This window comes from Capricornis sumatraensis, chromosome 2 (assembly GCF_032405125.1).
Source record: "Capricornis sumatraensis isolate serow.1 chromosome 2, serow.2, whole genome shotgun sequence".
Lineage (NCBI taxonomy): Eukaryota > Metazoa > Chordata > Mammalia > Artiodactyla > Bovidae > Capricornis > Capricornis sumatraensis.
In genome coordinates, this window is record NC_091070.1 from 186,363,116 (window position 1) to 186,377,839 (window position 14,724).

A 14,724-nucleotide genomic window follows, 5' to 3' on the forward strand; every position below is an offset into this window, starting at 1 on the left:
CCCTTTTCTCCACACCCTCCCCAGCATTTATTGTTTGTAGACATTTTGATGGCAGCCATTCTGACCAGCGTGAGATGGTACCTCATTGTGGTTTTGATTTGCATTTCTCAAATAACGCATTTGCAAATGCATTTGCATTTCTGAAATTGCATTTCTCTGATAATGAGTAATGTTGAGCATCTTTTCATGTGTTTGTTAGCCATCTGTATGTCTTCTTTGGAGAAATGTCTGTTTAGTTCTTTGGCCCGTTTTTTGATTGGGTCTTTTATTTTTCTGGTATTGAGCTGCATGAGCTGCTTGTAAATTTTGGAGATTAATTCTTCATCAGTTGTTTTGTTTGCTATTATTTTCTCCTATTCTGAAGGCTGCATTTTCACCTTGCTTATAATTTCCTTCATTGTGCAAAAGGTTTTAAGTTTAATTAGGTTCCATTTGTTTATTTTGCTTTTATTTCCATTACTCTGGGAGGTGGGTCATAGAGGATCTTGCTGTGATTTATATCAGAGAGTGTTCTGCCTATGTTTTCCTCTAGGATTTTTATAGTTTCTGGTCTTACATTTAGATCTTTAATCCATTTTGAGTTTATTTTTGTGTATGGTGTTAGAAAGTGTTCTAGTTTCATTCTTTTACAGGTGGTTGACCAGTTTTCCCAGCATCACTTGTTAAAGAGATTGTCTTTTTTCCATTGTATATTTTTGCCTCCTTTGTCAAAGATAAGGTGTCCATAGGTCTGTGGATTTATCTCTGGGCTTTCCATTTTGTCCCACTGATCTGTATTTCTGTCTTTGTGCCAGTACCATACTGTCTGGATGACTGTAGCTTTGTAGTATAGTCTGAAATCAGGCAGGTTGATTCCTCCAGTTCCATTCTTATTTCCCAAGATTGCTTTGGCTGTTTGAAGGTTTTTGTGTCTCCATAAAAATTGTGAAATTATTTGTTCTAGTACTGTGAAAAATACCATTGACAGCTTAATAGGGATTGCATTGAATCTATAGATTGTTTGGGGGTAGTATACTCATTTTCACTATATTGATTCTTCCAATCCATGAACATGGTATATTTCTCCATCTATTTGTGTCATCTTTGATTTCTTTCATCAGTGTTTTATAGTTTTCTATATATAGGTCTTTTGTTTCTTTAGGTAAACTTATTCCTAAGCACTTTATTCTTTTTGTTACAAGGCCACCATCACTTTTGCCTGGAAACTCCTGTTCACCCTCAGGTCCCCAGTTTAAGTGTCACTTCCTCTAAGAAGCCTTCTCTGGTCCTCCACCACTCCTACTCCTAGCCCAAAAGAAATTTATTTTCACATTTTCCTTTGTTGTGTTTATGGTAGTTTGTAATTAAATAATAATCTTGAGTGATTATTTAGCACTTTCCTCCCCTTTGTGAGCTTCATCAGGGCAGGAATTAGATCTTTCTTATCCACCAGTGTATCCATATCACCCCATACAAGGCCAACCACATAGCAGAGTCTCAACATTTTCTTTGCCTGGCTTTATATGTGTATATGTTAAAATGAAGAGACCAAGTTAAAACCATTTTTTCTTTCTTGTCCAGGAAAGAAAGGAAAGGAAATTTCTGCTACTCCAGGGCATCCTGAAGCTCCTGAGATATCTCAAGGAAAAACTGAACAAATGGTATGCAGCCTAGTATAGAACTTGGGGATAGGGTTCACCAATCCTTTCCCTTCTGTTCTCTGATGCTGGGTTAGGCCTTCCCTTCTGAATTTTTGATTTCCACCCAGTACCTCAATATCAGACTATCTCTGACTTTGAGACTCTACTCAAGCAGAGAAGGGAAACAGAAGAACTCCAAGAATGTGATTGATTTCTACCTGAGCTTGTACACTTGCAGAAACTTCACATCACCCCTCAGTGACCAATTTGTCGTTGGCCCCCAAACATTGAACCTGTAGCATGTGAATGGGTGTCCTTCCAAAGCCTGTGATCAGTCACCAACTGCCATCAAAATGAAGGGTGGTTGTGAGGCCTATTTTAACATCTTAAATCGAGCTTCCAGAAGCAGGGTGACCTTTTCCCCAGACATCACATTTTAAAATGTAATGGGCTCTTTGATTTAAAAAAAGAAAATCTGGCAAGCAGTTAAAATTCTTTTTAATATTCTCAGCACTTAGCCAGAAGATGCAGACAAAATTGAAAAACAGCCTGAGTTTTTCTGTTGTTGTTTTTTTAAATGCCTGGATTAGAACATAATTCATCTTCAAATGACGGGAGGCCTCTTCATACACTTCACACTTTGAAATATTTTAGAAAATAGTATCCATTTTGGCATGCCTCTGCCATGCAAGAAACAACAGCAAATGCTTTTCTCCTTGCGTGTTAAGTCTGTTGTGTGTAAGATTATCAAAAATACATAGTTTGCTCTTTTTCTTGCCTCGTTTGAAGATTTTACTGCATCTCTACAATAATCAGTTCTTCTCACATTCCTATATAAGCAGCATTCATTGTCTCACTTTTTAGAAAGGGAAACGGAAGCAGAGGTTTGGTAAAGCAGCTTTCTGATTATCCCAGAGAAAGTTTTTATTTATGCATTCATGTATTCATTCAGTAAACATATCCTGTGAACCTACTGTGTGACAGTCACTAACCAAAACTTGTAGATAAATAAATGACTATCTCACAGGCACAGCCTCCAGATCTCTGGGGGAGGGAAGAGATACTCTAACAGACACTATCCCATAATAAGTGCTATAATGGATAAAAGAGCTACAAAGAATTTCCCCTCTCCTAGCCTGAGGCTGTCAAGGAAGGCCTCCCACAGGGAGGGAAATATGAGTTGGGCCTTGAAGGAGGAGTAGGAGCCCAGTGCATCGAGGCGTAGAAAGGCAAGAGGGACTTTTACAGCAGAGGAAACAGCATGTAAAAGGCATAAGAGCATCAGGCAGCTTTATTTTTTCCCAGTTTTTTGTGGCTGGAGAAAAAGATGCATACATCAAAAGAGAAGCAAGAATAAGAACTTAAATGATTTCAAGGACCAAGAAAGGAATTTGGACTTCATCCTGACACAGTGGGACCAAAACAGTATAGGGCATGTTAGTCAGTTACTTACTTACAATTACAATTACAGTTGATCCTGTAATTTCAGGCCCATACAAATCCCCCCCATTCCCTGTCTTTAGTAGTCAAAGAGAGTGTGGAAATATCTGAAGAAATATGTAAGTATTTAAAGTCAGTTCCTCAACTCCAAGGACCTCTTTGAACTTTCTAAAATCATACAAATCCTATGCAAATGTGCATTTATCTGAGTAGATTATCTGAAGCTTTCATTGGATTTCTAAAGTAGTCCAAAGCTCTAAAATGTATAAGAATCCCTATGGTATTTACTTTATAGAAACTTTCAGCTTCTCTCAAAATTGATTTTATAAAAGTAGAACTCTTATACATTAATCTCTTAAGGTGTCCTGGTCACTGGTCAACCGTATGGATACAATTTTGTATAGTATTATATTATTTCAAACAAGATGATTCTTCATATATGCCAGCATGGATCTACATTGATGTACTGAATTCATGTTTATTGTTAACTTGGCCTCTTATTGAAATTACTATTCTTTAGAGCAGTGGGATCTCCACAGCTTATATGTGAGAAGTTTGAGACAAGGATGGAGAAATTCAGGTATTTGAAAGTTGGGAGAAGCAAAGATGGTATACAAAGTGGGAGGCCTAACTCTGTGACAAATTAGTTAAGAACATTTGGATTGCAACTAACATAACCGACTCAACCACCTTAATTTATTAGATGGATAGAGGAGCATATTTTACATCTATAATTATTTACAAAACAAATTGTATATATAAAATAATTTATAATTATTTAATATATAATCATATATAATAATATATATAACTATTTTCAACAATAGAAACAAATTAAAATCAGAGACTTGAACTTTGAACATCATCACGACTTCTCATATCCTCTCTCTTCTCTGATGTCAGTTTCATATCCCTTCTCTCTCTCTTTCTTCTCACCTCTCACCCAAAATAATCTGTTTTTCCTATCTCTGCCTTTAACTCTCACAAGTGGTTCCAAAATCACTGGATATTGTATTTATTGGCCATTTTCCATTAGATGTCCAGTCCTGAACTATGTGCTTAGACAAATGATGTTTCTCTCTATAACCATATGGATCAACAGAAGGGGTAATTCCTGGAAAAGTGGGGTTGGGCAGGTCAAATAATAAATGCCCACTCTCTTTACATGGCAGGTGACAGAATATCTTTCATGGATCTACTGGAACTCATTTGTCTATTTATTCAAAAAACATCTCTACTCTGTACTGGACATGAGTTTAGGATACAAAGATGAGCCTGACATAATCTCTATACCCTTGATCTAGTTTTCTGTCAACCATTAACCGTACAATCTCAGTAAGTCTATTCCCCACACTGGGCCTCAGCTTCCTTTGTTAAATGAACAGGACAGGCAAAACTAGAGGCACCTTAATTCATTACAGTGAGCCCACACATCCAAGGTAACATCACATTATTGCTTAAATCATTTTTTTTTTCAAGAATCTTGCACTCAAGGATTCAGAAGTTTTCCCACCAAGAAATTATAAGCATTCTCTCTGCATCCCAATAGTATAAAACAGAGTAGAACATCATGAAAAATCTTAGCTAGTTACAAAACCTCTATGTAAACTAGAAATGCAAGCTGAATAAAAGTCACAATTTCACCCTTCCTTTAAAGAAAAAAGAAAATACTCAGCATAGTTGTCTGTGTCCAGTAAGACTTGGCAGATATGGTCCTATAGCACTGAGGACTTGAACTCAATCCTCCAGATTTACAAGACAGACCTACAATAAATATTGCTAGTTGTGTAGCCTTGTCATTGGGCAAGAAACTGGGGGAGCTCTGGGTGGTGAATGCATTACCAGTGAGATGTTTGTGTTGTTTTGCTAGAAAACTCCAGAAAAAGATTTGAAACCAGAAAACCCACCTCCTGAGACTTCAGCCCCCAAAGATATCCTGAATGCCTTGAAGATCAGGCCAGTCTCACAGCCTTCCGTCAGTCCTGTGATGAAAAACACAGCTGAAGAATGTGAGACATGGATCAACAGGTTCAGGAAGCTAGAAAATGCCCTCTATCTGTGTGATCTGAGTAATACAGGTAAAGTGTGCAGCTTACAGCCCATACACCTTTTTTTTTTTTTTCATTTTACACTGGGATCCACAAATTTTATTTTTTATTAATTTTTGTTGGAGTATAGTTGCTTTACAACATTGTATTAGTTTTTGCTGTACAGCAAAGTAAATCAGTTATACATATATCCATTCTTTTTTAGATTTCCTTTCCCATTTAGATCACTACAGAACACTGAATACAGTTTCCTGTGTTATACAGCAGATTTTCATTAGTTACCTATTTTATATATACTTGTATATTTATGTTAAGGGTTTCCCTGGTGGCTCAGACTGTAAAGAATCTGCCTGCAATGTAGAAAACCTGGGTTTGATCCCTGGGTCAGGAAGATATCCTGGAGAAGGGAATGGCTGCCCCACTCCAGTATTCTTCCCTGGAGGATTCCACTGAAAGAAAGCCTACAGTTCATGGGGTCACAAAGAGTTGGATACAACTGAGCAACTAACACTTCCACACTTTCATATATGTTAATCCCAATCTTCCAATTTATCCCACCCCCTCTTCTCCCCTTGGTAGTCATAAATTTGTTTTCTATATCTGCAACTGTACTTTTGCTTTGTAAATAAGTTCATCTGTATTATTTTTCTAGATTCCACATATAAGCAATATTACACAGTATTTGTCTTTCACTTTCTGACTTACTTCTGGCTGTATAGCAATCTCTAGGTTGATCTATATCACTGCAAATGGCATTATTTCATTTCTTTTTATGGTTGAATAATATTCCATTGTATATATGTACCACCTCTTCTTTATCCATTCAAGATAGCCCTCAGAATGGGAGAAAATATTTGCAAACAAAGCAACTAACGAGGGATTAATCTCCAGAATATACAAATAGCAAATGCAACTCAATATGAAATAAAACAACCCAATCAAAAAATGACTGGAAGATCTAAATAGACATTTCTCCAAAGAAGACATACATGTTGACAAAAAAACACATGGAAAGATTCTCAACATCACTTAGAGATATGTAAGCCAAAACTACAATGGATGGCCTTCGTTGTCAAAAAAATCTACAAATAATAAATGCTGGATAGGGTATGGATAAAAGGGACCTTCCAACACAGCTGATGGAAATGTAAACTGGCCACTGTGGAGAACAGTATGGAGGTTCCTTAAAAAACTAAAAATAGAGCTACCATATGTTCCTACAATCCCACTCCTGTCGTATACCAAATAAAACCATAATTTGAAAGGATGCATACACCCCAGTATTCATTGCAGCACTATTTACAATAGCCAGGACACAATCATATACCTTTCTATTTGTGTTGCAGTCTGTAAGTGGACTCCTCCCTTTCTTTCACTTCTTAATAAATATAATTCGTACATAAACCATGTGCCTAGCACTGTGCTGAGCACAATCAGGAAAAAAAGATAAATCAGACATGAATCCCCTACCAGGTTGCTGACAGTTTCTCTGAGTCTAACCCACAATCCAATCATGTAACTCCCCTGATTGAAATCTTCAGCATGCCTGCTAACAGATGGACCCCTAAACTCTTTAACAGGAGTTTGTATTCCCCATTATAATGATTAATTTGCCTTCCTCAAACGTGCCTTGCTTTCTCCTGTGGCTATGCCTTTTCTAAACCTATGTCCTCCCCATGAGCTATCTGCCTCTCTAACTACCCCACACCCTGCCAGCTCCTTACCTTGTCCACCTGGCTAATTAGTGTCTAAATATCTTTTAGGTTGGAACTCAAGCTCTACTCCTCTGAGACTTTCAGGATTTCCCCAGACAGATCTAGGCCAACCTTTATCAGCCTCTCAGAGTTCTTTAACACCCATTATCATATTTCTATATTGTATCTTTCTATTTGGAACTTCCTACTATCCACCCAGTAGACTACATTCCTTTTTTATCCTGGTACATTGCACAGCTCTGTTCGACCTTTTTTAGCATGAACAAATAAATGAGTGAATGTTCATAAATAACTAAACCCAAAATAGAAGGTAATAAATGCCATTAGAGGGTGGTGCTATGTGGGCATTTGGAGAAAGGAGAATTCCTTCATAGTGAGGTGATCAGAAAAGGTTATATTAGTTTGAAATTGCTCATTAAAGATAAAGTACTGTTTATATACAAAAGAATGAAATAGAGGGCCCTTTCTGGCAAAGGTGCAAGTTAGCCAAGCAAAACATTATGTATGAAGCTCAATGCAAGGAATTTGGTTTGAATAGAATATAAGTGCCATTAAGAAGCCTATTAAATGAAAAAGGTGAAACTATAGGATAGGATCAGATCTAGGAAGGTGTTAGATAACAGACCAAGGAATTTGGATTTAATTCAAAGATAGTGAGTAGCATGTTGAGTTTCTAAACAGGGATTGATATGGTGAAGTTGTATTTCATAAAGGTCCTCAATGGCTATGTGCAGAATGAAGGAGAAATTTAAAGCATAAAAAGAGTAAAGGATGTTATTGCAATGTCTAAGTGAGAGAGAATGAAATTCAGAACTAGGTCAGAGACCCATGGAATGGAAAAGAGGGAGCAGATACAAAAACATATGCACTGCAATTGTACTTAATTACATACTGTGTTCATGAAGAGTTAGCATTATACATGGAGTCTAAAAATACGGAACATGTAGTTCCATACCACCAATGGTGGTTGCCAGGAAAAACAGAGAAATGTTGGTCAAAGGGTGCACACTTTCAGCTAGAAGGCAAATTTCAAGGATTTAACACACATCATGGTGACTCTCATTAACAATATTGTGTTGTGTACTTGAAAGCTACTGTTAGAGTAGAGCTTTAATGGACTCACCATAACAACAACAACAGAATGGTAATTATGAGAGGTAAAGGATTTGTTAACCAACCTTATTTTAATAAACATTTTATAATATATATGTGTATCAATCATCACATTGTACACCTTAAACTTATACAATGTTATATATTAATGTCAATTACCTCTCAAAAAAGAGTTAATGTGCACATTAGTACTTTCTAGAAGTGATCATATAACAATACTAATACTTTTTCATTCTCTGTAATGTTTTTGTTTCATCTTGCTTTGAATTCTAGACCACATAAAACATAAATATCATACAATATGCAAGGACTTCTAATAACTATACCAAAGAGAGGGGGAAATGAAAAGTTTAGATGAAAAATTTATCTAGCTGAATTAGAAACTCATTTATTAAACTTCTGTTATAAGCCTGGCATTGTGCTAGAGGCTAGACCAAGAGGAAAACCAGAAAGGATGAGACATGGTCTCATCAAGGAACTTCTAGGTAAAGGCTTACCTAAAAGCTGGCAATAGTTCAATGCCAGTAAAACAAAAACTTTAAAGACAGATTATAGTAAAGCATTATAATTGAAGACACAAACTAGAGTTAAAGAATTCAAAGAAAAAACAGAAGTTTTTTTTTTTTTTTCTTTTAGCACACTGTGTAATGTGGGCAGGTACTCAGAGAGGGCTCACTAGAACTTGAGCTGCACTTGGAAGGAGAGGTACAAAAGACTTTGAAACCATCCTCTGCAAAGGTTAGAAGGTGAGAATGAGTATGATGGGGGAAGAGAGTAAGAAAGATAGGACTGATGGTCATGTTGAACCAGATGGTGAAGCTGATACCATGTTGTGAATCCTGTGGGCTGGGATGAGCTTAATTCTCTACCCAGTGTTCACCAAGTTTCAACTAGAGAACACTGCAAAAGCTGAAATGGATCATTTAGGGAAGATACTGGAGACAAGGAGATCAAACAGTTACTGAAATATTCATCAGTCTAGGCATACATATCAAAACTGCAAGAGTGGTAATGAGGTTACAAACAAAACCAAAACTCAAGCAGAGAGAAAAGATGTTTCTAAAGAAACAAATGCTGAGTTTTGATGATGGATGACAGATCATAAACTTAGTTGCTAAGAGACTCCCCAAAGACTGGGACCTTTCTCATACTTCTGAACTGTTCTGGGGAAAAACACAGTTTTGTTGACTTTGGGGCAGATTCTGGCAGATTTAAAATGACTTTCTCATGGCCTTTTCACTATTTATGCCTGTTTTCTCTGTTTCTATGAAATTCATTAGTTCTTCAATAGCCAAGGAATGTGTCAGCCAAAACTGGAAACATCTATAACTATCTGTAATGAGGAAAGAGGATTAACTGAGGTCATCTTCTTGGTTTATTAGCCACAGTATTTAGCAGACCACCACAGCCTTCCTCTGGACACTGAGTAGATGATCCCTACTCTGCCCAGTGATGAATCAGTGATCTTTATTATGTGCAAGGAAATATGTAGGGCAGGGTGTTCTTTATCCAGGGTGAAGGCAGAACATCCATCATTAAATTAGCATTTCTGGGAACCTACTCTGTGCTTATTCTTTAATGGGGGTTGTCAAGAAAATATTCTTGAGGGGAAAGACTAAGGAATGACTATGAATAGCTGGTCGTGCTTTCTAAAGAAAGATGAGTGGTTGGGATAAATTGACTGGCGGATTTGGAATTTCCCCAGTGAACTAAAGGCTAAATAGAAAATATTTTAGAGTTCAACGAGGCAGAGTGCAAAGAGAGCCCTCAAGGATATTCTCTGCATGGGTCTGGACTTGGTATACATGGCATCACTAACTCCTCACATCAACCACTTGCTGAAAGGATTAATGTTCTTATTTAGAGAGAAGAAAGCCAAACTCAAAGTGATAAAATATCAACCAGTGAGAAGTTGAGGCAAAATTCTAACCCCAGTTCTACTGAACTTCCCACTATACCAGACTCCCATGACATACTGGAAAGAGCATGAGATTTGGCTTGCTTTGTTTGTTTGTTTCTTTGTGTGTTTTTAACCAGATTCAAGTTCAGACGTCACGAACAGCTGTCACTTTTATTCACCAAGTCTGTTTCCTCATCTGTAAAATAGTAAAACTAATAAAAATAAAACATACCTCCCAGATTTGAGAAAGGATCCAGGGAGATTTTAAAGTTCTTTACAAAGTGTAAAATAAAGTGGATAGTAAAGAGGTTCTTACTGCTTTCATTTTGGTTCTGGTAGGATAGGGACAGGCTTTAACAACACTAAGATGGATTATAAAGTTTATTTTATGCAGTTATTTTGGGCATTTCCTAATGACAGAAAATCAGATAGAAATAAATTTCAGCCAATGGACTTTTGTCTAATACTACAAATCCTCTACTAATAGTAAAGCTTAGAAGATAGAAGAAAAGGCCCCCCAATTTAACTTTATATGCAGAGTACATCATGAGAAACGCTGGACTAGAAGAAACACAAGCTGGAATCAAGATTGCCAGGAGTAATATCAATAACCTCAGATATGCAGATGACACCACCCTTATGGCAGAAAGTGAAGAGGAGCTAAAAATCCTTTTGATGAAAGTGAAAGAGGAGAGTGAAAAAGTTGGCTTAAAGCTCAACATTCAGAAAACGAAGATCATGGCATCTGGTCCCACCACTTCATGGGAAATAGATGGGGAAACAGTGGGAAACAGTGTCAGACTTTATTTTGGTGGCTCCAAAATCACTGCAGATGGTGGTTGCAGCCATGAAATTAAAAGACACTTACTCCTTGGAAGAAAAGTTATGACCAACCTAGATAGTATATTCAAAAGCAGAGACATTACTTTGCTGACTAAGGTCAGTCTAGTTAAGGCTATGGTTTTTCCAGTGGTCATGTATGGATGTGAGAGTTGGACTGTGAAGAAGGCTGAGCACCGAAGAATTGATGCTTTTGAACTGTGGTGTTGGAGAAGACTCTTGAGAGTCCCTTGGACTGCAAGGAGATCCAACCAGTCCATTCTGAAGGAGATCAGTCCTGGGATTTCTTTGGAAGGAATGATGCTAAAGCTGAAACTCCAGTACTTTGGCCACCTCATGTGAAGAGCTGACTCATTGGAAAAGACTCTGATGCTGGGAGGGATTGGTGGCAGGAGGAGAAGGGGACGGCAGAGGATGAGATGGCTGGATGGCATCACTGACTGGATGGACGTGAGTCTGAGTGTGGTAATGGACAGGGAGGCCTGGCGTGCTCGGATTCATGGGGTCGCAAAGAGTCGGACACAACTGAGTGATGGAACTGAACTGAGCTGAACACCACCATTGGTGATTCTTATACGTATTTCTTAACATTAATTCTAATTTTTAATTAAAATATAAATTATACACAAATAATTTTTTCTAGTTAAAATATATTCCCATGTGTTTTAAATAATGTTGATGATATAACTATTATAACCATCCTATCATAGTATCTACATTAATGAGTGCTTTATAGTCCTAACACTGTGGTAAGCACTTATTATTTTATTCATTTTCATCCAATTTAATTATTCCTATTTTAGAGTCAAGGAAACTGAGGCTCAAAAATTTAAAGTATCTTTCTCAGTCAGGCATACTCCAAAGCTCAGGACTTATATTTCCAGAGGTGGAGTATGAGGAAAAGTCTTGAGGGGTCCAACCTAGATTAGGTCAAGAGCAGCCACCCCATCCAGAAAATTGCAAAGATGCAACTGACCAACTCAATGAAAGATATTTCTGCAGAGGAAAGGACCAACATTATAATAGGAGAAAGAGACCACAAATAAACCTGAAAAGAAACAGGAAACTGGACAGAATGGGATGGAGTGAGATGGCATAGGATGATATGGAATAGGATAGGATGGGATGGGAAGGGACAAGACAGGACCGAATAAAACTGGATGGAATAAATCACACTAGGAGCCCAGCTGTCTGTAGTCCACTGTTAGAAACACTCATTAGAGAGTAGTTCAGAGGAGAACATGACACTCAACTATCGTTGCATGTTTGAACAAAAACAGAGCTTACACAGAGATGACAGGTGTCACGAGAGCCCAACACTAATTGACTGGCCATGGCTTTCTACAGAATGACCAGGGGACCACTCCCTCTGGATTCTTTGAGAAAAAATTTCACAATCATTATGATAACTTATGCAAATACAGGAGACCAGAAGAACAACATGCAAGGGATATATCCTTTACCCCATAACACGTATTTAAAAAGCTTGATACCTGTAGCGTAGATGTTCACAACTCATGGAAAATATTTAGAAAATGATCTGAGCCCTGCTTGAAATAATCTCTTTCCCTTCATTCTATAATACAATGTGATGATTAAATGCAAGGACTAAGCACAGCCTTGGGCAAGAGAATTCTCATCTCCATGCCTCAGTTTCCCTCTCTTTGCAAAATGAGTTGTTGTGAGGATTAAGTGAGTCAATATTGGTTAAGTTGTTTGGAGGGATGCCTGCAACATGGTGAATGCTGTATATGAGTATCAATCAATATTGTTGCTGTTGCACTCTAGATAATTTTCTGCATCTGTTATCATCCTGACTGGTTGGAGATCTTCCTAAGGTAACAAACACCTTCTCAATATCCTCTCTATTCCCAGGCACAGTATCTGGCATTTATAAACTCACAAATTGAGGCTTATCAGTGAGTTGTTGATTTTTGCTGTTATTGTGTTCTACACTTACACTCCTCTCTGCAACTATCAAAATCTGCTTACCCTTAGCATGAAAAGCGCATCAACATTGCTACACATAACATGTGGGTACTAGAGTGTATCCTGTGATGATAAGTACCGTCTCTATTCCACAGATTTAGACTCTAAGCCACAAGAAGTTAGATGATTTACCTGTAATCACACGGCAAGCTGGAGGGAGTCACAGTAAACACATCTCCAGAAATGCATAAAAGTGAGCTATTTAAATCCTGCATGTTTAGGAATGTGTTTGGATATTTCAATAAGATAGACATAAAACCAGAGCAATTATGAATTGTTTTTAGCAGGCACCCCACCATTTTCAAAAATTGGTCTCTTAAAGTTTTATGGCTACAAAGAACAAGCTAAAATTGTTTTAGAGTCTACCTATGGATTTTATTGGACCCCATCCCCTCTCCCCCAGATCACTGTCAAATTCCTCTAAGCATCTATGACACGTGGTCAGGACTGTAAGTATCTTTTTAGGATGTCATATTTTTTTTTTAAAGCTTAAAGTTTCAAAATATAAGCATTTAATTTTTGCTCAGAAGTCATTCAAACTAATGCATTTTCCTCTTTTGTGTTTTCTCCATTCTTTTTTAAAAACCTCTCACTCACCCGACCTAATGATAGGAGTCCTAGAGAAGGAACGAGCCAGATGCCTCATTCACAACTACAATCTCATTTACAACCTGTCCCTGAGCCCTCGGAAAATTGACCAAGCCTTGCGGAGTTTCTGTGCTGGAGAAAATATGCTCTTGGAGCCAGCGCTTCGGTACTTAAAGGAGCTATGATAACAAGCCCATATTGTGAGAACAGATGTTCCCTTTATCTCCATTTTTACCCAGACACGTGTTTCTCCCCGGCCCGAGTGCAGTGGTGGAGGCACTGTCAGAATTGAGGCCGGCGCAGCTATTGTAGACACTTTGAACTTGGACTTGGTTTCTGGCTAGGATGCTTGCTCATAAGCAGCTCCAAGTGATCTGAGAAAACCAGGTTTTTCTCTTCTGAGGTGGCAAAAGCCCAATTTCTTAAAATCCTCTTCTAATCTTATAAAGCTGATGATGAATATTCAAAGATTTTTTTGCTATATTGCTGATCAAACAGTATTTTTGCAAACTCTGCAGTTCCATATAGTAAAAAAACACGCTGCTGCTGCTAAGTTGCTTCAGTCGTGTCCAACTCTGTACGACCCCATAGACGGCAGCCCAACAGGCTCCCCCATCCCTGTGATTCTGCAGGCAAGAACACTGGAGTGGGTTGCCATTTCCTTCTCCAGTGCATGAAAGTGAAAAGTGAAAGTGAAGCCCTGTCCGACTCCTAGCAACCCCATGGACTGCAGCCCACCAGGGTCCTCCATCCGTGTGAATTTCCAGGCAAGAGTACTGAAGCAGGTTGCCATTGCCTTCTCTGAAAAAAAAAAAAAATGCTAGATGTTGTCAACTTCCAAAAATGCTTGTCAATAATAAGTCAATCTTTCCTCTAGTCACTATTCTAGGATTTCCACACTATAAGAAAAATAAAAGTATTAACAATGAATTGTCTTAATACTAAGCAGCAGAAGCAGAATTTCAAGTGAGATTTTCTGAACAAGTCTAATATTTTCTCTAATACAAAACTAGACAGGATTACACTGTCCCCAGGGATGTTTCCATAGAGTAGTGGATACAAGTTTTTAGGAGGGACTTCTGGGACAAAGGATTCTGTAAACAGGTAACTTCTTCTTTGTTTCCTCTGGCAGCTGGCAGCAAAATCAAGCAAAACTTTCCATCCGTTCCCATAGTTCTCCCCCTCCCCCAATTTGCACCCCCTGCATAATACACATTTACAGTCACATCGCACACACAGGTGGCCTGAGTTCATTGAAGGAAATCTAGGACTTCGGAGAAAGAAGTATTCCTAGTACTGTAATTAATGCTGAGGGACCTGGATCCTGATTTTCAAATCTCTGTGTGTGGGAGACAGGATGAAGGAGTTAGGTCAAGGGAAAAAATAAATCGAAGACCTTTGTTGTTGTTTCGTCACTAAGTCCTGTCTGACTCTGTGACCCCATGGACTGTAGCCCACCAGGCCCCTCTGTC

The 14,724-nt window shown here is 38.1% G+C and overlaps 1 protein-coding gene across 1 annotated transcript in view; it reads left to right on the plus strand.

Annotated features, from left to right (window-relative positions):
* Positions 1–13,437, plus strand: part of C2H1orf87 (chromosome 2 C1orf87 homolog) — an 83,444-nt gene extending 70,007 nt beyond the window's left edge. Inside the window, exons 9-11 of the mRNA XM_068966671.1 lie at positions 1,561–1,640; positions 4,930–5,137; positions 13,277–13,437. Of these exons, the coding sequence (XP_068822772.1) occupies positions 1,561–1,640; positions 4,930–5,137; positions 13,277–13,437 (449 nt within the window). The remainder of the gene's footprint in view (positions 1–1,560; positions 1,641–4,929; positions 5,138–13,276) is intronic.
* Positions 13,438–14,724: the final 1,287 nt, after the last annotated feature.